The sequence below is a fragment of the Staurois parvus genome, unplaced genomic scaffold, assembly GCF_062004578.1.
Source record: "Staurois parvus isolate SC_StPar_1 unplaced genomic scaffold, SC_StPar_1.0 ptg000137l, whole genome shotgun sequence".
Classification (NCBI taxonomy): Eukaryota; Metazoa; Chordata; class Amphibia; order Anura; family Ranidae; genus Staurois; species Staurois parvus.
The window spans coordinates 11,926,016-11,951,359 of record NW_028317933.1 but is presented as its reverse complement, the minus strand read 5'-3'; the positions used below and the strand labels follow the sequence as shown (position 1 = coordinate 11,951,359).

Sequence of the window (25,344 nt, the reverse complement as noted above, 5' to 3'; positions counted from 1 at the left end):
GGGATGTCCAGTGTTGTACAGATAATTTGATGCAAAATACACACCAACTGGTAAGGCTGGCATCCGTTGTCACCACCTTTCAGGACATGGGGAGGAAATTACTCTCCTGATTACAGGGCAGAGTTGGATTTCCACCATGCCATGAGGGTTCACATGTGGGACTTTTAAGAGACAATCATTTCTGGAGAAAAAAAAAAGAAAGATTCCGGCTTGGGCTGTGTCCAAAATTAGATTTAGGTACTCCAGACGGTGTGAGGGCTGAAGAGAAGACGTTAGAAAGTTGATTAACCAGCCAAAGGTTTGAAGAAACTGAATAATCCTTTGGAATGTCACAGTGGAGGAGTCCTTCAGAAGAAAGTCGTACAAGTATCCTTTGACATAAATGTCATGGGTCAGCAGAAGAACAAGAATTGGGGCAAGAACTTTTGCTAAACACTCGGGGTGCAGAGGAGAACCTGATTGGTAGCTCTACAATTTGGAAGTGCTGGTTTCCTCCAGAAAAGCATAGAAACTGTTGATGTGGAAGGAAGAGAGGGATATGTCGATAGGCATGTTATATGTCTACTGATGTAAATAATTACCCCTCGGAGAAGATGATAGATGATTCCATACTTGCTGAATTGGCTAGGTACAGAGAAATGGGCATAGTGGTTTAAGAAAGCATAATGTGTTACTACAAAAATAAAGTTTTTTTTTGTTTTTTTTAAAGAGTCCAAAGACACAAGTTGGACATCCTTATAACCACAGGGTCAATATTATCAAATAAATTCAAAAGCAATTTACATGAACTGCAAATACTCTCCTAATTAGGTACCAGACGCCCAAAAAGGGTTTATTCCTACTTAATGGTTGTTGCAAAATCTGTGGAGACTGTTTGTATTTTTGTTTACTGCACCTGATTTAGAAAGGGATTTGTGGTGTTGCAGCAGTTGTGGAAGTGATCAGTTGGCTTTATAGCCAATCGTATCACTTCCACCTGAAAGCCCAAAGTTGGCTTTACAAATGCGCACACACACTCCCGGCCAGTAGAGCAGCTGGAAGTGTGTTTAAAAGCACCTGATCTGAGAACCGTTTTAACATGAGGCTGGGACTAAAGTGGTGTCCTAAAATAAATATAAAAACAATAAAAATGATAACAGCGTGGTTATGCGGGAAAACCTCCACTCTATGAACTTTACTCAGCTTCATGAAACGGGACTCTTACATCCTACCCGATCATGTAAGATCTATGTTTGCATCATCTCTATTTTGGTAACCTCTCATATGAAAATCTTTCCTGTACTGTACAACCTACTGCCATTTCCAAAGTCAGTCAAAGGTATTTTTGTTTTCTCCTGCACATAAAATACAGTTTTGTCTCACAGCCACATATTAAGGTTTCTAAGCAAACTTGACAAACCTGGACAATTCAGACTACCTTCAGTGAAAACCTCACGTCACAATCGTTAATACATCTACAGGTATAGGCAGCTTGTAAAGTCTGAGCTTGGCCCTGCCTCATAGCCCTGCAGTACCTCACTATTGGACAGTAGGGCTGCCCACCACTGAGATGAGCAATAAGGTAAGTAGGAAGGGGTGGAGCTAAAGTTGACTTTTTACAAGGACATTCTAGATTTAGGGCTGGTTCACACTACATGAGTTCCTTCGCGTTTATTGCAGCATCCAAAATGCACAGAAAGTACGTGGTTGTCAATGGCATGGTTCACACCAATGCTTGCCGTTTCAGTGCATTCCAGTTCCAGGAAAAAAAAAAAAAAAAAGAACATGTTGCATTTTTCCTGCACAGAACTGTACTGGAATGCGGTAAAACACACACCAAAAACACACTGGACCCCAAATGATCCAAAAAAGCATATGGAACACATCAAAAATGCATCAAAAATCATAAAAAACATGCATCCAGACTGCGTTTCTAGCGTGAGCCAGCCCTTACCAACTGTTTTGACATATAGTTTTTACTGAAGGTTTCCTCCGCTTATAATTTTTTTTAAGCATCTAAATTGCTCAGTGTTGTGATGGGTGTATTTTTTGGGTTACTACAACAGATGTACCTGATGTGGTGTCAGGCTGGCTCCTGTGTTCACATCAGAAAGCTGGAAAGACAGAGCAAAGTTCTGGTGGCCATCCGCAGTGAAAGGTCCCTTGGCTTTGGAGGGGAACACAACCCTACAGAGAAGAGGAAGGTTTACTAGAGGTTTCTCATGGAACCATAAGAAAGACTAATTTTGTTGCTTTGATTACCTGGTAGTTTTAGGAGAGATACTCTGGTCTTTGTCTACAACAGACAGGTCAACATTGCTGATTCCTACCTCTGTGGACACTTTTACCTTCAGCTGCAAACACAACATTATAACAATTACTACTCCACAATAAAAATAATTAAAATAATATCATTATTATAATACAGGATTTATATAGCACCAACAGTTTGCTCAGCGCTTTACAATATAAAGGGAGACAATACAGCAACAATACAGTTCAATACAAGAGGGCTAGGAGGGCCCTGGCTTCTTGGAGCTTACTGTCTAAAAATATTCAAAATCTCTGAAGGAAATATATGAGGCATTTTTATTTTTTTAAATATACCATTGAAACGGTTATGTTATATTGGTTTGATAACCTATTGATTGTGTAAGAAGTCCTATGACCGGACTCTCTATATGCTCTGCCTCTGCTGACATTTATACATTACGTTGTCCTGATACCAAAAGTCAACCAAAAGAGTTTTGTGTGATAATGTCATCCTGGAACTGGAAGTGTGTTACTGGGAGAAAACTAATGGATGGGTAAGCTGCAATAAAAGAGAATTTTTGTTTTGGGTTTAGATAAACTTTAAATATTTTTTTACTGAAATTCCCACTTCGATGGCTTCATACAATTTATCCATGATGTTAACTCCAGATTGGCTGCAGTAGCTGCAGTAGCAGTGGTGGGAACAATATCACCAAAACTGGATGTCTGAAGGCTAAAACAAACAAAAAAAAAAAAACATTGCTTGGCCTCACTGGATATGGATTTCTGATATGACATGCTGGTGGTAGGGTTAGGATTTAGAAGGCACAACATTAACAGGGGTCTATAGGGTTGGTTACTTCATCTCAACCAACGCAAAACAAAGCACTATGACCAACAGCTAAGGCAAAGGGCAGGTTTATCTCTAATGGGTGAGTTTTCATACGATTTCTAACGAAGGGTGCAGAAAAGGTAAGTGTACATTGCAGATTACAGCTGTCAGCCAAAAAACTTTGGATTACAACTTCAACTTTATTTTCTCTACCACAGTATTACTTGAATGTTACAGCGTACCTAAATACTGAAGGTGATCCCTTTACGTCTACTGTTTAGCTATAACTAATAAAGTGTCAACTATTTAACAAAAGGTAAAAACGATTTTGCAGATTATTATGACTCTGAATATAAAGACAGTTGCACCACGTTTGCAAACAAACAGTTTCATCAATAATGTATACCCTCTAAACCAGGCCATTCTTTTCAACTGTTGGGAGCTAATGAAGCAATTTATCTCAAGGTAGCACCATTTTTTTTTATTTACCAAACTTTCCATCTTTTCTCTCTTTTTTTTTTACAGCATCAAAAATTTCAGTTTTCCACTTTTATAAATTGAGAAAAGGGATTACAAGTAAGGCTGGCACGGGGAAATGAGGATTGTTTTACCAATCTTAATAATAAATACGCCCATGAAGATTATTCATTAAAAAACTGAAATTTTTTTTTTAATAGCTATATATAATTTTACTTACTTCTCTAAGGGAGAGAATGCACAGCTTGTCATTTGTATCACACTACAATGAAGAGACAGCTTTGCTCTACATCCTAAATGTGTTCAAAATAGCAGAATGAGGACACAGTGTCCTACCGAGTTACACAATTTCATTCAAGAGTCTCTCGTTCATCTCAAGGGGCCAAGAAACGGGGAAAGTGAGGATTCGGTGACATCATTCACAGCTTAAGCCTTACACAGACAGGCATTCTAAGTGGGTTATTAGGATAATTAGGTCGTGCATTAGAAATAAAAGGGTCTCGGAGCGCTCTACATCACACAATGCAGCACATTCACATAGACAAGTTGACATGATAAATCGCAGGTCTTCATGTCAGACAGTGAATTAAGGTCATACTCACCTCAACCTGATTTGCCAGGTAACGACTGTCACCCTCCACACTTATAGAGAAGTCGTAGTACCCGCTAGCTGGTTTGGAATCCATGAAATTCAATTCAAATGTGTCTCTAAGGAAAGAAAGTCATGAGTTAACATCAAATGGTGAATGTTTCCTAGATAATAAGGGATAATAAACATGTATCAGATATATGAGATGCAGTGAAGACAAAGTGATGTATAGCAGAAGCTGAAACCACTTATACCCAGGGATGAGACTTGCCATCGCAAGTATCTGTAGGCAGAAACACTGTTGCATCCAAAGCAAAGCAACACCCCTATTCTATGATCACCTTCTTTACATTGAACATTTTTGTTTTTTACTAGTCCTAATCTTACATAGAATATTGAGATATTGTACAAATACATTTATATGAGATAACTGTATTTCTGTTGTTGATGGAGAAAAAAATGTGTAGTTACGTATACAAGGTAAATCAGCCAATAGAAATACTAACATTTTGTAGACTAGAGCAGAAACAAGCACCCCTACCAAGCAAAGGAAAACCAAGGGCTGAAATAGTTGCCCTTCCTGGAGAAATTGCTGCTCCAAGTTCTCTATTTTGCAGGCCACATGTTAGCAGGCACTAGATCAGGGGTCTCCAAACTGCAGCCCAAGGGCCACATGTGGCCCTTTGCTTGCCTTTATCTGGCCCTTGGTGAACTATTCCTTCCACTGATATGAAGTACTATTTCTTCCAATGACACCAAAGCTAGGGCACTAGTCCTCCCACTGACACCATCAATGGGGTACTATTTCTCCCATTGACACCACAGACGGAGTATTAATTCTCCCACTGACACCAATCAATTCATTTTTTTTACTCCCACTTACTACCAAGCCTATGGCATTGTTTGCTCCCATCGATGCCAGGGCATTTTCTACTTCCTCTGGACACAGTCCGGCCCCCCTAATATTTAAAGGGCAGTACACTGGCCCTTCATTTTGAAAGTTTGGAGACCCCTGCACTAGATCATATGAATCCTGCTGCAAGGAAGGACCAACCAATCTGAATTCTGATTGTCCCCTTCAGCAAGGATCAGCCTTGTCTATACAATGATAATTCCTGTCAGCAAAAATTACGAAAACAAATTCCCAGGCCTGCAAACTGACAGTGCTGTGAAAAAAGTATTTGCCCCCTTCCTGATTTTTTTGCACATTATTCACACTTAAATAATTCAGATCATCAAATTTTAATGTTACTCAGAGATAACCTGAGTAAATACAAAATGCAGTTTTTAAATAATGATTTAATTTAATAGGGAGAGAAAAAAAAAAAGTATCCAAACCTGTCTGGCCCTATGTGAAAAAAGTAATTGCCCCCCATCCCGTTAAACCATAATTAAACTGTGATTAACCACACTTTTTGGAAAGCAGAGTTAAATTTCACTTGCTGCACCCATGCCTGATTACTGCCAGACCAGTTGAATCAAGAAATCACTGTCTGACAAAGTGAAGCAAGCTAAAAGATCTCAAAAAGCAACACATCATGTTGCAACTTAAAGACATTCAAGAACATATGAGAAACAAAGTAATTGACATGTATCAGGCTGAAAAGGGTTACAAAGCCATTTTTAAGGCTTTGGGACTCCAGCACTGTGTGGCCAGCATTAAACATGAACCTGGAGCAGGATGTTGTCCAGGAGAGACCAGTATTTCAGCCCTGCTAGAACTATTTATGTGAGCAAGATTGCTTTTGTATCACCATCTGAGCACGTTTCCTTTGTAAGCAGCAAATAAATGGTTTAAATAAAGAAAAAAAAATTCATCATCAGTATATTTTAAATGAAAAATTCACCTTTTTACAAAAAATAATAAATGCAGTTTTTTTTGCAGATAAAAAAATGTGCATTTATTATCTGTTATTTCTGAAGCCTCTAAAGCAGCGGTTCCCAGCCTGGGGGTCGAACGACCCTTTCACAGGGGTCACCTAAGACCATCGGAAAACACATATTTCTGATGGTCTTAGGAACCGAGACACTGCTCCTCTATCCGTCTCCAGGCGGGTCCGCCCACATACGAGTACCCGGCGTGATGACATCATCGCGCCAACCCCATCACATACACCCTGTACAAATACAGGTGTACGTGACAGCGTTGGCGCCATAATGTACTTATGTGGACCAGTCACACATGTGTAAAGAGCAGCTGCTGTGTTGAAAGCAGCTGCTGTGTTGAAAGCAGCTACTCTGTTAAAAGCAGCTACTGTGTTGAAAGCAGCAGTATTGGAGGTAAAACGACACTTCATGAATTATAATTACTGGGTAATAACTGGGTAAATGTAAAATCATGTACTGTAAAATCATCAACTACTGCAAAAAATAATATCTGTACCATGGGAACTTAATCTGGATGCTGATCAGTCTGATCGATTCATAATAGTAGCAAAATTACAGTTATGAAGTAGCAACAAAAATAATTTTATGGTTGGGGGTCACCACAACATGAAGAACTGTATTAAAGGGTCGCTGCATTAGGAGGGTTGAGAACCACTGATCTAAAGCACTGCACCAGCAATCAGCAGATCGCTGGTGCCATGCTGGTCTCCTGCAGACCTGTCAGTATACCTGCTTGTCTGTACAGGATGTAAGGGCAAGCAGATATACCGACAGGAAGAATCAATGAATTACCACAGTGCTCCACAGTTGCAGGAAATACATTTGTGCGATTCCCCATCAACACAGTTTTGACAGGGGAATCCCTCCTGCTGAGTCATTGTGTTCTCCTGGCGAAGAAGGCAGAAGAAACTGTCCCCACCGGGAGAAGTGATTATTGATAGTAGCTATACTAATTGCTAGCGAAAATCACATGTTAAATTCAGCAGGTTGGTTGTAGTAAAGCTGATCGATCAATCAACTTGATACATTCAGCATGCCCATACATAGTTCAAATCTTGGATGGTTCCTGCTAAACCAACCGAGATTCAAACCTTGTATGACTTGTCTAAAACTACCCAATCCTCAGGTTGACAATGCGGTTGTCCAAAGGTGACTCCGCTGGTCCTCAATCCAGAGCGGGGACACCCCAAAAAAGCAGTGTATTACTGGCCAGATCAAGTGAAAAAGTTAAAATAAAGATTAAAAAAAGAAAACAAATGCATCCAACACATTTAGGGATCAGTAAACTGTAATAGTAAACATTTTTGTTTTTGCTTTTAAAGAGGAACTTCACTTGCCTCACCCAAATCTAGATACTTTCCTACCAAACCGAACCAGGTGCAGCTTTGTCCTGCTGTGATTTGATTTTTGCACTACCACTGTTACCTCTGTAATGTCACTAAGAGAAAGCTGTCCCTTCCAGGTCTAGGCAACTGCCTCCTGCTGACATGCTGCCAGGCCTGCCCCCCTCCTCCTTTCACAAGGGATGGAGATGAGGAAAGTTACATTTTAGCATTAAAGTGTTACTAAACCCACAACAGTAAAATCAGTCTGTATATGCAGTAAAGCATGCTTGTTATACTCACTGTGGAACCTAAGGGGTTAATCCTCCGCACTGTGTAAAAAAGATAATTGATCCTGTCTTCTCTGATCCTCCCCTTCTTCCACGTTCCCCATTTAATCTCCTTATAGCCTTGGGGACACTCAGCACATGCTTAGTTTGGTGTGTACTGCTAGAGAGCTTTTCTTTTTCTTGGGAGTGCGCATGTGATCAGCACAGGACCAATCAGCACTGTCCAGACGGAGGGTCAGGGGTTATGCAATCTCATAGGGCAATGAAAGGAGAATGAAAACTCCTCTTACAAGCTTTAGCCAGTGCTCAGCTGGACATTGACAGAAGTCACAAGACTACTCTAACTGTTGATGAGAAAAGATATTTAACCACTTCCCATCCGGCCCATGTATATAAACCCAGATGGGAGCAGTGCAGGGGCAGGTGACCATTTATAAACGGCCTCCCCGCCCCTGCTTGTGAGCACTACCTGGGAGCGCGAAGCACCGTGATCCAGTGCCCGCTGTATCCTCCGGACACAGTGGAACACCGATCGTTGTACGGGACCTCTGTCTGAGGTCCCAATCATGTGATCACTGATTGGCCAATCAGTGATCACATGAAGAGTAGTAAGCAAGATGTCACTTCTGACATCATTGCTTACTACGTGTGAAATCTGTGAATGATCACAGAGATCACATGGTACAAGGCTATTCACAACAGCCTTGTACCATGTGACAAGCTGTGACCAATCACAGCTCACGCAGTATTTCTCAATGGCTGTAAGAATGCAGCCAGAGAGGAGAAATAATTGCTTTTACAGCCTTTATGGGTGTAAAAGCAGTCAGTGTAAAAAAGAAAAAAAAAATCTTCATCACCCCCACAAGTAGTACAGTTTCACTATGGTGACAAAAAAAAAAATGTTTTATAATTATAATTTTTGGTTATAAACTAATTTGGGTAATTTTTTCTTTGCTAAAAAGATAACTGAATAAATTTTGGCCAAGATTTATGAAGAAAGATTATTTATTTGCAAAATGTTATAAGAAAAACACTTTTTTTCAAAATTTTCTGACTTTTTTTTTTTATTTATATAGCAAAAAAATAAAATAAATAAAAGTGAATAAATACCACCAAAATAAATTTTATCTGTCTCAAAAAAAATGCTAAAAAATTCATATGGGTACAGTGTTGCATGACCGAGCAATTGTCATTCAAAGTGTGATAGCGCTGAAAGCTGAAAATTGGCCTGGACAGGAAAGGGGTGAAAGTGTCCGGACTGGAAGTGGTTAACAGTTTATATTTACTAAAATTGCTTTTCCATGCTCTGTGTACTGCAAGAGACCAAATATAGTGAATGCAGGGTCCTGGGTTTAGTAACACTTTAACGGCAGTGTGGTCTGTAGAAAGGTTTTGCGGTCTGTCAGGGTGGTCTGTTTCATTAATAAAATGACAAGTCCTTCCAGAGGTTCACATATTTATATTGCAACTTACTTAACTGTGTGCTATGGATCAGCTTCAGAATCTTACTAATTACTGGCCTTTATTTTACACAGGTGAAGAAACTGCGTGAGGAAAGAACAAAGAGAGGGCGCACAGGCCTAGTGCATTACCATAAAAAATGTTTAATAAGAAATAAAATAGGTGTTGTACTCACAAACGACAATAAAGTCAAGGCACATCATAAAGAACAGCTGGGTCAACACCGCACTGAGTAACTGGCTCTGAGGAAGAGGCAAGTCCTCGAAACGCGTCAGCCTATTGGATGTCTACATTCCCCATTACGGACTGTTACTCAGCGCGGTGTTGACCCAGCTGTTCTTTTATGATGTGCCTTGACTTTATTGTCATTTGTGAGTACAACACCTACTTTATTTCTTATTAAACATTTTTTATGGTAATGCACTAGGCCTGTGCGCCCTCTCTTTGTTCTTTCCTCATTCAGTATATTTGGATTCCCCCGGTCTGTTGAGGGCAGCAAGGTGTGCATGTTCCGGGACATTCTTAATGTGGTTGCAGCCTGCATCGAGTCCATCCCCAAGCGCAGGAGCATTTGTGTTTGCTGAAGAAACTGCATGTATGGGGGAAAAGTAGCAGACCAATAATAAACAGACAGTAACAGTTTAAAAACTCAAAGTGATCAAAATATTTAAAAACAAACAAAAATACATCTCTTACCCAGCGACTGCAAATGAAGCCTGCTGCAACACTGTTGCTTTGGTGCTGCAGGACTTGGCTTGATTCACTGTTACTTTGGCTTCCGTCAATGGCTGAGAGAGGACGTTTGTAACCAGCAACTAAACACAAGAGATTTTTTTATGGTTTTCTCAACTAAGAAGAATCATGTAAGCTTACCCGTCAAATTTACCGTATAACACAATAGCTATATAGACATAAAAAGCCTTTTTTCTACAATATTCATGATATTTTTCAAGGAGTCACCGGATTGGTAGGTATTAGCTCTCATTTTACTCACCTTAAGGAGGGGCTGTTTGTGAGACACAGCGGCAGGTCCATCAGGCACCACTATGAGGGGGAGGTGGTAGCGATTGTGGGATAGAGCAGAGGCCGCAAAAGCTACACTGAAGGCTTCTGAAAGGGAATCAAAGTTCTTCCTGCTAAAGATGGCATTCACCAGCTGGACGATCTGTTCCTGAGAATAGAAAGGTGACACATTTCAATACAAAACATTCTTGACTCATCAGTGTCATGTAGCACAGAACAATAAAACAGTACCCACTCTTACCTCCTTCAGAGCAGGCTCCATGCCAACGTGGTCTGACAGGCTGTAAGTAGCTGCCACAAACAGAGCAGTGGCTTCTAGACCTTCCTCAAACTGTAGATACTGACCCCCCAGGTCATCTAGACGTGCCACCAAATCCTGAGGAATGAACAAAGACAAGCTTTTAACAAGCAAAATTTTATTTTATGAAGCAGTAAATGTAAATATTTATAATATGAGGAGTACTTTGAAAAAGAATAAAATTACTGCAGATCATTAAAATCAAAGTTGACCTTTTGGACCATGTCTTAGATTAAACCAATATTTAGCATGCAACATAAAACATGATTGCATAGCCCATCTCCAACCCCCCCCCCCCCCCCCCCTTACACACACACACGCGCGCGCGCGCACACACGCACGCACACACATCTGAATCAATGGATGACTCTTCCTGTAAATTCTGATGTTTGAATTCAGCTTGGCTGTGCATGGCTCTGCCCACACAGCCACGTCATCCATATATAGAGATTAATGGAACAACAAGTCCCATCTGTCACAGGACTCAGCAGAGCACACAGGAAGGAGGGAAGTGATGTCACAGCGCTTGTGGTCCATTCATTACTTCTTACAGTACAGAAGATCTGTACCTCTGTGTTGCACCGATTAGGCTTGAATGCCAGACTTTTTGCCAAATGCATTTTTTATTACTCCATTGTTGGTGCATTTATTAGATTTTTAAAAGAGGATTATGCCTTTAAAAAGTAGAATTACACACCCAATAAAAATCAACACTCTTGGATAGATATTCTTGTGTATCAGAACACTGTCTGATGAGAAATTAATGTAAGGGCTAATTCACACAGTGTGCGGTGACAGATGCTTTACTGCATTGTAAAATGTCTATCATCATAAGGACACACAGGAAACAATTGTTTCCCATTCACATTGCAATAGTGCACCACACAAAATTGCATGCTACTGTACAGCAGCGTAGCGCACTGTGCTGCTGCACAGCGCCATGAATGAAATGTACATTTTGTACGTCACATAAAAAGGAGCCATGTAATGCGCTGAATCGCTCACCACCCTTTCCCCCTAGTGGCAACAAGTACCTACCAGAGTGGTAAAGCGCTCTGGAAGCTGTCCGTTATAGTGTGAACATAACCTAACATTTTTATCCAGGCACTGATTTAACACACTGCACTATTTTAAAATCTTTTATGTAGTCAGTCATCTGGCATTCTAGGAACACCAACTGCTTAGGCATGTGAATATGCAGTCTGGGTATGTCAGATTACACCCACTGGACACAGCACAAAACCATGTGATGAGGCTTCAGTCTTACCTAGATACATTACTGAAAAGCCTGTGGAATGTAGCTGCAATGGATTAACAAACAGATTTATGTAGAGTGGAATTTGTCATTGTTTACATGAAAACTTCAAGCAAAGCTGTTTAAGAGGGGGAAATTAAATCCCTGGCTCGTCCCTATGCCCTAAAATGCCAAATTTCACAGTAAAATTTTCGGTAGGAAGCAACTTAAATTTCATGACTATAAGAAAAATTTTAAAGCAGTGTTTTTCAGACAAGAAAAGAATAATGAAAATATATACAAAATTACTAAAAAAAAAAAAAAAGAAACTGCAAACGGCAGTTCATTCATTTTATATTTCAATGATTTTTATTAACTTTTTTTTAAACAATGAAAAACTAGAGCAAAAGGCATGGGCTATCAGTGGCACATAAAAAATAAAGAGAACAGTGCTATAACACCAACAATGTAAAAGGCGCGCCCACATAGAGGCCCATTAAAGGCACATAAATTACATAAACAGTGATATAACACCAACAATATACCAGCCAAGGGCAAGTATCTACTGCCTCACAGATTCAAACCATAAATAAAGAGGAAAAAAAGAGTAAAGGAGGAAGAAGAAAACAAGACCAGAAGGAGAAATCCGGGAACGCCAATACCATACAGCATCATAAACCCAGACTAGCTGGGGGGGAGCATGGGAAAAGCATATGACAACACGGCTCCCATATTTTCAAGAATTTCCATTGGGAGTCATTACGGATACTCGACATCTGTTCATTGAACATAAGAGTGGTCATACGGTCCCGCACCCCCTGAAGAGGGACAGACGGGCTTTTCCCGGCCTGAGCAACTGTTCTAGTGACAAACAAAAACAAATAGGAAGCCAACTTCTGCTGATGGACCAACAGGCCCGGCATGGGACAATGAAGCAAAGCATACTGAGCCTCCCGGCGTATGGAGAGATGGAACAATGTGTAAAGAAGGCCAAATACACGAGACTGAAAACCAATCAGTCTCGAGCATGACCACAAAAGCGTCGATGTCGCAATGGGGGCACAATTAGGCAGTTCCAAAAGGAACCAAAGAGGAAGCGTGCAACATAGAAAGTGGGGGCAATCTGGCTCGCCTGGTAATACTTAGCTACATTAGGCACCCCAAGACCTCCTGCACTGGGAGAGTGAGGAAATAATATAACAACTTAGGCAGGATGGTCATTTTCCCCAAGTTGATCCATCCTATCCAGAACAAGTGCGGGAATTGCCAAGTCTGAATAAGAGAGGACACAGAATGAAGCAAGGGATAATAATTTGCAGCAAACAAAGAGCCATAGGTAGGGGTCAGGCAGATGCCAAGTATTCAAGTGAAGAAGAAGCCCATTGGTAAAGGAAGTGAAACTGTAAACGCAAATCCAAATCTGAGGCCAAGGTAATATTGAGAGCGACAGTCTTATCCAAATTAATATGGAGACCCGAAATTAGGGAGCACGTGCAAATTTGGGAGTGTCGTCAAGCGATTAGTAAGAGTCAAGAGGGCATTGTCTGCAAAAAGGTTCAACTCATATTCCTGTCCCGCGTATGGAACAGCCGATACGTTACAATCAGCCTGGAGTGCTAAAGCCAGTGGCTCAAGCGCCAGGACAAAGCGCCGGGGAGAGGGAGCATCCCTGTCTCGCCCCCCGCCAAATAGAAAAGGGGTCTGAGAAGTTCCCTGCATACTTAACCGAAGCCAAAGGGGAAGAATATAAGGCCTTAATCCAAGAAAGAATAGAATCCCCAACGAGACAGCACGAACTGCAGGTATTCCCAGGATAGGGAATCAAAAGCTTTATATATGTCTAGGGACAAGAAGAATCCCGGGATTTTCCGCTGTTGTAGAAGGTGGACCACCTTATGAACAGTATCACCCGCCTGTCTCCCAGGGACGAAACCGACTATGAACCAAACTACGCAAATATTTATTGATACAAAGACTGAGAATCTTGCCCAATATTTTCATTAAGAAGAGAAATGGGCTGAAAGGCTTGAGGTTCCTGCACATCATCCGTTGTCGTAGGAATCATTGAGATATGAGCTCTGAGCATGTCCGGAGAGGGCAAAGAGAGCCCTGTCATAATTCATTGACGTAACCTGCGCCGCTTCGGACAAACCAGGAAGTTGTAGATCTTGAAAGAAAGCGAAGGGATCTGGTTTGGCGTATAGGTGTGAAAGGAAGTCCGCAAAACGTGAAACGATCTGCTGGGGATTGGAAGTGCAGCCCCCCTGCAGGGAGTCGTAACCAGACTGGTTTGTGGGGTATCCCCACAGAATTGAGTTTCCTAGCCAGCATCGGACTGGCTTATTAGCACAGGTATAAAATCTGTTTGGTCAAACGCAAGGCCTGTTCAGCCTCCGAAGCAAGCAGGTCCAATTCTGCAGCCAGACGTCCCGCATTTGTTTATGAGCTGCGGATGGGTGCGACTTCCAACGAGCATCTGCAGAGGCTAGTAAAGAGTGGAGGTCTGAAAGATGACGCTCCCGCTCCTGGCCGCAGCCAGCTGTATAATGTGGCCCCGCACTGTGGCCTTATGCGCCTCCCATAGAGGCACTGACGAAGAAACAGATCCCGAGTTCTCTGTAAAATATGTACGTATGAAAGATTCTATTTGTTGGCAGGTGACCTAAGTAGTCAAAGATTAGTTAATGTGCCACTGAAAAGGACGCCGTGGTGACCCCGATAAGGCAAGGAGTAGAACCAGGCAATCATGATCTGACCAGGGCGAGGAAGGGATAGATATCAATCTAATGGAAGCTGTTGGACATGCATAAATACGTGGTCAATTCTGCAGAAACTGTTATGGGGATTTGAGTAAAATGTAAAGTCGCCCTCAGCTGGGTGAAGTTCCCTCCAAACGTCCACCAGTCCCGCAGTTTGCAAAAGAGAGCGAATATGTCCCTCTAACAGTCATGAGAAGGGGCCACCCCTCGGGCATAGCGCCTGTCTAAAGCGGAATCCAAGGTAACATTTGAATCCCCCAAAAAGAGAAGAAAAAGAAACGATAGTGCAGAGATGGGAAAAAATTTATGCTAAAAGTGATTGGGGGCATAGTAAGAGACAAACGTAACCTCCTGGTCCCAGAGGGTGCCCTACAGGAGCAAGTACCTGCCTGTGGGGTCCGCTATATTCTAAGCACAGATGAAGGAGAGATTACGTTTAAGATCAGAACACCCCGTCATTTCTCAGGAGCCGATGCCGAGGCCATGTAAAAGGGCTAATTAGGCGAAAGATACCATGGGGAGGAGGACTGGGAAAACCTTGTTTCCTGAAAGCATACTACGTCAATTCGTTGCAATTTGAGGTGATGGAAAACTTTAGACCACTTCTGAGGCAAATTAAAGTCTTGGATATTTTTGAATGTATTTTCAAAAAAAAGTGAAGCAATGGCAGGATTGGCGTAATCCGCTCAGCAGAAAAGGCTTAAGTCTCCATTCCCAAAGACAGTCGGACCATGGCGTCCCGAAATCCTGCATAAAACAAAAACGGAGAAACCAGGAAAGAAAAGAAGACAAGAAAAGAAAAGGAGGAAAAGAACACAGAAAAAAATGTACAGCAGCAAAATCGCATCACACCAATGGTGAAGTGCATCCTACACTCAAAGGATACCAGTTGGGGGTGGCTCTACCACCGGACACATGGCTGCAAATGGATACATCAGAAACATAAGCTCTCAGAGGGCAAATGGCAACAAACATAAAGAAGTCTCACATTATCAAATAGAAGAGTCCCGGGAGTGGATCACATCTGCGAAAGCCTGCCCATTGGAAACCCAGCTAGGCTTGGGGGCCCAACCCCCTCTGATGACTACAGGCCGTAAGGAAACCTAAACAACATAACTCAGATGTTCCCACACTCCAGCGTCCCAGCAGGGCTGTCATCCTAGCACCGAGTAGGGACCCCCCTGAGCCAATTTCTCCCCCTGGTGCCCGAGGGGACCATCGGCCCGGTCTGCTAACAGGAACCAAACCAATGTCGCCGGGACCTGTGACATTCTTCAATGGCCAAAAGTCAGAGACCTCAAGTCCAGGAGGTAATCCCCCACTCAAGGATGGAACCCAAGGGAGCAGTCCAGGTGGGGCCCAACTATGAAACGCTAGCAAACTGGAAAAACCTAAAAGGCCAAACTCACAGTCCCGTCAAAAGGAGTTAACGATGAAAACACAATGGAGGGAGTCCTGGATACAACTTCAGCCCGGGGAAGGATAGATTGGATCGTAGAGGAGTGCAAGGGAGAACCCTCTTCCTGTTGGATGTCTTCTACCAGAGGCGGCCCAGAGGAAGTGGCCCCGCTGGAGATCCAGATGAATGCGCCGGACTCTGCGCAGCGCCTCATGGCAGAAGAAGGTGTAGGGATTCCAGGAGAAAGTGGGCCTCCTCCGGCGTGGCAACAGCCCTGGTAGGCGAAACAGAAAGCCCCATGCGTATTTAATTCTGCGATTCACCAGGACCGAAGTGAAGGGCTTCAAATGGCGGTACTTCTGAAGAGTGATCTGGGAGAGGTCCGCGAAGAGCTGATAGCAATGCCCCTGAAAGGTCTGGATTGTTTCTGGCCACCAAGAGGAAGGTTTCCTTAGTGCGGTAATAAGTAAATTTGATGATAATGTCTCTTGGGGACCCCTCCGATCGTCTTGGGCCCAATGCATGGTGTATGCGGTCAAATTCGAGCCGGTCAATGGGAATGGCGGGCGTCAGCTCCTGAAACAGGGCAGTAGCATCTGAGGTGAGATCCGTAACGGTTTTCGGGATACCCCTTAAGCGCAGGTTGCTGGGGCTGGAAATCCTCAAGCAGGAGCAGCGCGTCCATCAATTTTTTCTTAAGGTCACACAGATCCTGTTTATGGCTTTCAATGACCATGGCAGCAGCGTCCATTTTAACATCAAGATCGTTCGTCCGATTACCCAGCTCCCGAATTTCTCACGAGAGCCTGTCTGCCAACTTGGAGATAGCGGAGGATAATTCTGTCTGCAGTATGGACTTCAAGCAACACAGGAGCTCAGCATTCCTCAGAGACGGAGCGGATGACTGCAGGGATGTCTCTGATGCCAAGTCCTCTTTGCCGGCGGGATTGGCCGGCAAAGAGGACTTGGTTCACCCACGAGTACCAGCGGCGGATCCGAAATTGAGGCCAGGGCTTCAGATGCGGCCTCCAGCGGGAAATTAACAATATGTGCACTAGATGGACAATGAGACATATGTATATGCCATTGCCAAAGGTTTGCTGTGTCTCCCAGCATAGTCAAGAGCATGGAGGATATTCCAGGAAACAGGAACTCTATGAGAGCTGGACAGGGCTGTAAAAGGTCCTTAACCAATCAGAAGGACTGGTATCTGCTCCTTTGTGCAAGTTAGAACAGGATGAACACTGCTAGAGCCCTACAAAATGACTTCTAGCAGGCCACTGGTGTGAATGTCTCTGACCAAACAATCAGAAACAGACTTCATGAGGGTGGCCTGAGGGCCCGATGTTCTCTAGTGGGCCCTGCGCTCGCTGCCCAGCACAACAGCTTGATTGGCATTTGCCATTGAACACCAGAATTAGCAGGTCCACCACTGGTGCCCTATGCTTTTCAAAGATGAGAGCAGGTTCACCCTGAGCACATGTGGCAGACGTGAAAGAGTCTGGAGAAGCCATGAAGAACGTTATGCTGCCTGTAACATCGTTCAGCATGACCGTTTTGGTGGTGGGTCAGTGATGGTCTGGGGAGGCATATCCATGGAGGGACACACAGAACTCTACAGGCTAGACAATGGCACCCTGACTGCCATTAGGTAACAAGATGACATTTTTGGACCCATTGTCAGTCCCTAAGCTAGTGCAGTGGGTTCTGGATTCCTCCTGGTACAGGACAATGCCCGGCCTCATGTGACGAGAGTATGCAGGTAGTTCCTGGAGGTTCCTGGAGGATGAAGGAATTGATAACATTGAATGGCCCCCATGCTCGCCTGACCTACATCCTCTGGGATGTCATGTTTGGGTCCATCCATGCCGCCAGGTTGCACCTGAGACTGTCCAGGAGTTCAGTCATGCTCTGGTCCAGATCTGAGAGGAAATACCCCAGGACACCATCTGTCGTCATTAGGAGCATGCCCCGACATTGTCAGGCATGAATACAAGCACGTGGGGGCCATACAAACTACTGAGTACCATTTTGACTTGCTGCAATGAAATTTCAACAAAATGGACTAGCCTGCTGCATCATTTTTTCGCTTTTTCAGGGTGTCTTTGAATTCAGTCCTCTGTAGGTTGATAATTTTCATTTCCATCAAACGATGGGGCATCCTTATGTTCCTAACATATTACCTAGTCCATATCAGTATAGATACCCAGCATGATATTTCTCTCCATTGAGATCTGATGTGTTTTCAGAGTGTTCCGTAAATTGTTTTGAGCAGTGTATATTTGAAAAAGGCTGTCAATATATCAGGACTGACCCAATCTCATTTCTTGAGGTCATAATCGCTAGGACTGTAAAAATACCACCAGAATGACCCCTTTTTGGAAAGCAGTCTAAGGTATTTAGTAACAGGTATAGCGAGTTTTTTGAAATTGTAATTTTTTCCTCATAATTCTTTGGTAAATTAAGAAATTAAATAAAATTAGTTTCTTTCCCACAATTTTTTTTACATACTGCCACCAGGCCAGTACAGCGTCATATGACTGGTGTGGCGGTGATCAGGGATACTAACTGGTAATCATATGTTAAAGAAAATAATAATTTTTTATTCAATTATTTACATTTTTTAAATATTTTTTTTAACATTTTTTTTCTTTTTTTGTTACATCCTGTGATCAGAGTAGTTCAGTGTCACCATAGAGATGTTGTACTACTCTGGGGGAGTGATCACACAGCTTACACTTTGATTGCTACTACAGTGATAATCACTGTAAAAGCACTGTTTTTAACTGTCATGAATGTGTTACATTCATAACAGCTGTGCTTACTACTGTGATCACATAGTAAAGGGTGCTGTGATTGGCCCACTGTACCATGTGATAGCTGTGGGCCAATCACAGCATCACAATACTAAGCACAACACGTATGAATGAAACCCATTCACAACAGTTGTGTTGACACTAAGATAATGTGATTGCCTAGCGATCATGTGACATCCCGGCTGCTTAAAAGGGCTGGTTACCACAATCCACTGTGTCTAAGGGAGCCAGTCCATGCCGCCCGTCCGCAGTAAATGTACTGTGGGCAGGTGAAAACTGATGAATTTTCAGCTTTTACCCACATATTTATAAGCGGAGGCGCTGCCAATCAATTTTCAGCTGTCATTTTTCGGCTGCACTTTAGAAATTATTTTGGAAAAAGAAAAAAAAAAAAATTATGGCTTTTTTTGTCAGTTTTGTACTAAAAAGGTCATGTTTATTGTGAGCACTCCACTCTTCCTATATAGTTAGGAAAATAAGACTTCCGAACTGTATTCTATAACACAGATTTTCTTACTTCTATTTCTTCCACAATGCCACGCAGGTCGGCTTGCTGGGACAGCATGGAGGCAGTTAACAGAGCTTCAATGGTTCTGCAAAGACAAAAACAAATAAACGTGAGTGGAAAATGCAGCTTAGGGTTAATACTTCAAGATACACTGGTATATGGGACCAATTATGAAAGGCAATTAGCATCACTCCCTCCGGTCTTGCCATCACAAGTGCATTCTCATGCATATGAGAATCCTGAACGGTACAAAACATCTGCTGTGCATGTAACATGTATGTCTTACGTGGGAAGTCATCTGCCCAAAAGTAAACTACTTTTCTGCTCGTGACAGCCTCATTTCCATGATAAATGCACAGGGCTTCCCAGGGGAAGTGGAGGGGGACACGAAGTTCAGAGTTATTACCATGTACGGTGGCAGAGTTCCCCCCCGAAAGGTAAGTACACTGTTCTGCTGTCACTTGGGAATCTTTAGCAGCAATATGTGCGCTTGTAAATTGCATTTTCTTTCCTTTTCAGGAATAAGGGGAAATTAGGGATTCCATTCATATGGAGATGAGATGTGTGCATTATACAAATTAAACAAACTCAGATGTTAAACAACTTAATGAGCTAGCAGATTTTGGTGATTCAGCCTGTAGGAGTGAATATTTAGCCACGTACTGCACCTCAACTGAGTCAGAGAGCAGGAAGTATTTTGGTTTGGCAGCTTTGATGACAATGTTGGTAACAAGTCCTTGGGGCTTTTGTGTCACTGGCTTTGACGTAGCCGGAAGGGTAGTAATGTTATAAGGCAATCATTTAAAGAGTATGTGATGTTCTGCCTGTCCCTGTTCCTCTGCACCGAATCAGTACATCTTAAATTACAATTTTTCACCTTCGACATTCCCAGCCTTCTTTCTGTGCACAATTATTAGGCAAGTTGTATTTTTGAAGATTAATTTCATTATTAAACAACCACAATACTCTTAGTCAATCCAAAATGTTAATAAACCTCAAACCTGAATATTTAATAAAGTAAAAGTGAGGTTTTGGCTTTCTTAGGAGAAATGTGTACAATTATTGGACAAGTATTAGTGTGCAGAATTATTAGACGACTAAAAGAAAAACAAACAGTTTTCCATCTCACTTGTTTATTTTCATCTGTTAACCACTTGACCTCCGGAAGATTTACACCTCTCATGACCAGGCCATTTTTTGCGTTACGTCTTTGTTACTTTGACAATTGTGTGGTCATGCAATGCTGTATAAGAATTACATTTATGACATTTTTCCCACAAATAAAGCTCTCTTTTAGAGGTATTTGATCACCTCTGCATTTTAATTTTTTGCACTATAAATGAAAAAACACCAAAACAATATTTTTTACTTTCTGCTCTAAAACATATCCAATTAAAAAAAATGTAAAAATCTAATTTCTTCATAAATTTAGGCCAAAATGTACTCAGGTACATATTTTTGGCAAACAAAATCCCAATAAGCATATACTGATGGTTTACACAAAATTTATAGCGTCTACAAATGGCACTATATATACACTGGAATTTTTTTTAATATACAAGTAATAGCAGTGATCAGCAACTTGTAGCAGGACTGTGATATTGCGGCAGACAGTCTGACACTAACTGACACTATGTGGGAACCAGTGACACTAATACAGTGATCAGTGCTAAAAATATACATTGTCACTGTATTGACACTGGCTGGGAAGGGGTTAAACATCTAGGGCAATCAAAGGGTTAACTGTGTGCCTAGCCAGTGTTTGTGTTGACTATGTGCAGTTTTTACCAGGCAAACTGCTAAATTTTATTCCCCGAAAAAAATCTAGCAGATCCCCATTGACATAACACAGCTCTGTCTTGTTTACATAGAGATGTATTATTGGTGGCAGGCACGTGCCCCCCAGTGGTGGAAATGCAAAATCACGTTTCTATACATGATTTTGCACAGAACCTCCATATGCTTTGCAGCAGTAAATCTGCTATAGGGCGGACGTCAAGTGGTTAAAGTGAGAATAAACAGCTCAAATTTTACAAATAAACATTTCTGACATTTGAAAAAAACAATAATCAGTGACCAATATAGCCATCCTTCCTTTCAATAACAGTCATAAGCCTTTCATTCATGGAGTCTCTCAGCTGCTTGATCTATTGACGGTCAACTTTTTGTGTATCAGCAACCACAGCGTCCCAGACAGTTTAGAGAGATGTACTGTTTTCCTTCACGTAAATTCCCGGTTATAGAGGGGCCCACATGTTCTCAATAGGGTTTAGGTCAGGTGAGGAAGGGGGCCATGTCATCACTCTTTCATATTTAGGGACTTTACTGGCTAGCCATGCAGTGGAGTATTTCAATGCATGTGTTGGCGCATTGTCCTGCATAAATATTATGGTCTTCTTGAAAGATGCAGCCTTTTTCCTGTACCATTGCTTGAAGAAAGTGTCTTCTAAAAACTGGCAGTAGGTTTGGGAGTTGATTTTGAATCCATCTTCAAACCAAAAAGGTCCAACTAGCTCATCTTTAATAATACCAGCCCATACTAGTACCCACCTCCACCTTGTTGGCGTCTGTGACTACATGCCTGATGAAGGGGTCCTGTGAAACTCCGAAACGTTGCCTTGCTGTAACTATGTGATCGTTTATTAAAACCTTTGGACCCATATTGGTGATCCTCGGTGTGCTGGTGACATTTTTTCTTGCTGATTTTGTTTGGTTCCAGCCGACGGTCGCTGCAGCACTCATTTATACACACAGCCATTTTTAACGCAGGAACGTGTGCATTTGGATTGTACACTTGCATTACGGATCCCAGCCACGGGCCCATTTATCTGGTCAGTCAAGAGTAACTCATCTCATCAGTCCATAAAACCTTTGAAAAATCTGTCTTCAGGTATTTCTTGGCCCAGTCCTGACATCTTAACTTCTGTGTCTTGTTCAGTGGTGGTCGGGTTTCAGCCTTCCTTACCTTGGCCATGTCTCTGAGCACTGAACACCTTGTACTTCTGGGCACACCAGGTAGGCTGCAGTTCTGCAATGATAGCACTGGAGGATAATGGGTTCCTAGTAGCTTCACATCTGATTTCTCTCAAATCTTTGGCAGTTAATTTGTGTCTTTTTTCTCCAACATGTTTCTTGCGACCCTGTTGACTATTTGCAACAAAACGTTTGATGGTTCTGTGATCTTAGCAATTTCAAGAGTGTTGCATCCCTTCAAGACTTTTTTACAATTTTTGACTTTTCAGAGTCAGTTTTTTGGCCCATTTTGCCTGAGGAAAAGAATCTGCCTAATAATTATGCACACCTTGATATAGGATGTTGATCTCCTTAGGCCACACCCTCCCTCATTACCAGGAGCGGACTGACAATTCATGGGGCACACGGGCAATAGGGGATCATGGGGCCCCTGTGTCCTTGCCCAAACTCAAAAAAGCCTATGAAAAAGGTACCAGGGGAATCTCATGGGGCCCCCTACTGACCCCGGGCCCATGTTTCCAAATGGTCATTCCGCCCCTGCTCATTACACAAATACATATTACCTGCTATGCTTAAATCCAATAAGCATTCAAGTTTATACAGCTTGGAGTTGGACAATATGCATAAAATGATGATTTGCTGAAAACACTCACTTGCCTAATAATTGTGCACACAGTATACAGCGGGCCTAGTCATAGAATACCGCTTATTTCCCCTTTCAAGCCTGTGCTCACATGCATGACATGCCAATTATTACCCATGGCAAGACCTGGTGTGTGCTCAAGAATAAAAGGGTGCATCAACTACCCAAATTCACCCCTAACTTGCCTTTTCCCCAACCAGAGCATGTCCCAACTTTACGTTGTTTTTTTCTTTTGCCTTGTTTGTAGCAACTTCATCATCTAGCCTGAGCTTCAGGGGAAGCGGCTAGGTCAGTTCCTAAGATGTGCCCCAAAACCACATCTCCTACAGCCCTTTCTCTACACACACCGAGTGTATGGGCTCTTAGGAGTAAAGGCAGCAGTACTGTTTTCCTGGTAAAGATATTGAGTGTACAAATTCTGTAGTTCAGCAGGCAGGACTGACAACACTCCTCAGGATTTCAATGTGTGTATAAGTTATGCAGCTCAGCAGATAGGAGTGACAACACTGCTTGAGATTTCAGAGCATCAAAGCTACTGGAGGAGATTTACTAAACTGGTGCACACAGAATCTGGTGCAACACTGCATAGTAACCAATCAGCTTCCAGGTTTCACTGTCAAAGCTTAATTGAACAAGCTGAAGTTAGAAGCGGATTGGTTACTATGCACAGCTGCACCAGATTCTGAGTGCACCAGTTTTAGTAAATCTCCCTAAAGGTGTTGTCAGCTTAAATACAAATTTAGGAGCACACTAGAGTTTTAGCAGATGAACATTTAATTTTATGACACTTGATAATTTGCTTGTTCACAGGCTTACATAAAATAATTTACAAAACATGGGGAAATGTGCCTGTATTGTAGAGATTTACTTTTTTTTTTTTTTTTAGTTTTCCCTGCCATACATTTTAAAGTAAAGTCTTCCCTGAAGACATACAGAGTCTGTCATCGCTGACCTTCTCCTAAAAATACTAATTGCCTGGCTGGTATGCCAATCATCAGGCTTTCATACTATGAATCACTGACCTCAAACACACCTCCAGATCAGTAAAGTAAAAGTTCTTATCCACATACTTACTCCAGATTAAGGACAATGTATTGAAGCCTGAGGCTAAACCTGACAGCCAAGCATCTAATAGTGCTGAAAGGACAGTTAATAATGGCAGCCTCTTAGTTTCTCTCAGGAAAGGTTATAGTAGATAATCACATTTTTCACTAATTTAACCACTTGCCCTCCAGAGGATTTACCCTCCTTCCTGACCAGGCTATTTTTTTCAATACGGCGCTGCATTACTTTAACGGACAATTGCGCGGTCATGCAACGCTGTACATAAAAGAAATGTATGTCCTTTTTTCCTACAAATAGAGCTTTCTTTCAGTGGTATTTGATCACCTCTGTTATTTTTGTGCTATAAACAATAAAAACTAACAATTTTGAAAAAAACTACAAAAAACAATATTTTTGACACTTGGCTGCAAAACATATCCAATAAAAAAAATAAATAAATAAAATTTCATCATTAATGTAGGCAAAAATGTATTTTGCTATATGTCTTTGCTAAAAAAATCCTAACACATGTAAATTAATTGGTTTACCTGAAAGTTATACAGTCTACAAATGGTGGTATACATACTGGAATTTTTTTTTTTATACTAGTAATGGCAGTGATCAGCGACTTATAGCGGGAATGCAGTGGGAATTCTGACACTGGGGGGAACTAACTGCCAGTGACACGAATACAGTGATCAGTGCTAAAAAAAAAAGCATTGACACTGTACTAATGACACTCAGCAGAAAGGGGTTAACATATGGGGCAATCAAAGGGTTAACCGTGTGCTGTGTTTTCCTATGAGTGCTGTTTTACTAGGGAGGCATCCTATTTTGTATCTCTCTGCTGTACTAATACAATGATCAGTGCTAAAAAAAAAGCATTGACACTGTACTAATGACACTCAGCAGGAAGGGGTTAACATCTGGGGCAATCAAAGGGTTAACTGTGTGCTGTGTTTTCCTATGAGTGCTGTTTTACTAGGGAGGCATCCTATTTTGTATCTCTCTGCTGTACTAATACAGTGATCAGTGCTAAAAAAAAAGCATTGACACTGTACTAATGACACTCAGCAGGAAGGGGTTAACATCTGGGGCAATCAAAGGGTTAACTGTGTGCTGTGTGTTTTTTCCTGTGAGTGCTGTTTTACTAGGGAGGCATCCTATTTTGTATCTCTCTGCTGCACAGAGAGATACAAAGCAGCATGTCCATGCTGACAGGGGAGAGACCTGTGTTGTTTACAATGTTTCAAATTCTACATATTGAATTTACTGTGCCCAGCGGCTTCCACGTTAAAAAAAAATATTTTCTGTCTCTAGGATGTAGCTGTCAAGCTTTGGAATTTTAACAAATACAATGAAGACTACTTCATTAATATAATTCTGACCCTTTGTGAACAGTTTTACGACAACAAAACGAGATGCAGCAGTTCTTCATTGAAGAATATGCCGGAATATTTCACTCAAGCTGCCAGCACTGAATAATTATCAAAATTACACAATAATTAATGTCCCGCCAAGGTAGAACACATGACGGTGGTTAACTGTAAATTGGGG

The 25,344-nt window shown here is 41.9% G+C and overlaps 1 protein-coding gene across 2 annotated transcripts in view; it reads right to left on the bottom strand.

Annotated features, from left to right (window-relative positions):
• The window catches only part of RPN2 (ribophorin II), a 59,349-nt gene that overhangs the window by 15,733 nt on the left and 18,272 nt on the right, over nucleotides 1–25,344 (bottom strand). For both annotated transcript variants that reach the window (XM_089673355.1, XM_089673356.1), the window contains exons 5-11: nucleotides 19,137–19,212; nucleotides 10,355–10,489; nucleotides 10,085–10,261; nucleotides 9,787–9,905; nucleotides 4,144–4,249; nucleotides 2,242–2,333; nucleotides 2,052–2,166 (exon numbers count right to left, since the gene is read on the bottom strand). In XM_089673355.1, coding sequence (XP_089529481.1) covers nucleotides 2,052–2,166; nucleotides 2,242–2,333; nucleotides 4,144–4,249; nucleotides 9,787–9,905; nucleotides 10,085–10,261; nucleotides 10,355–10,489; nucleotides 19,137–19,212 — 820 coding nt within the window. The remainder of the gene's footprint in view (nucleotides 1–2,051; nucleotides 2,167–2,241; nucleotides 2,334–4,143; nucleotides 4,250–9,786; nucleotides 9,906–10,084; nucleotides 10,262–10,354; nucleotides 10,490–19,136; nucleotides 19,213–25,344) is intronic.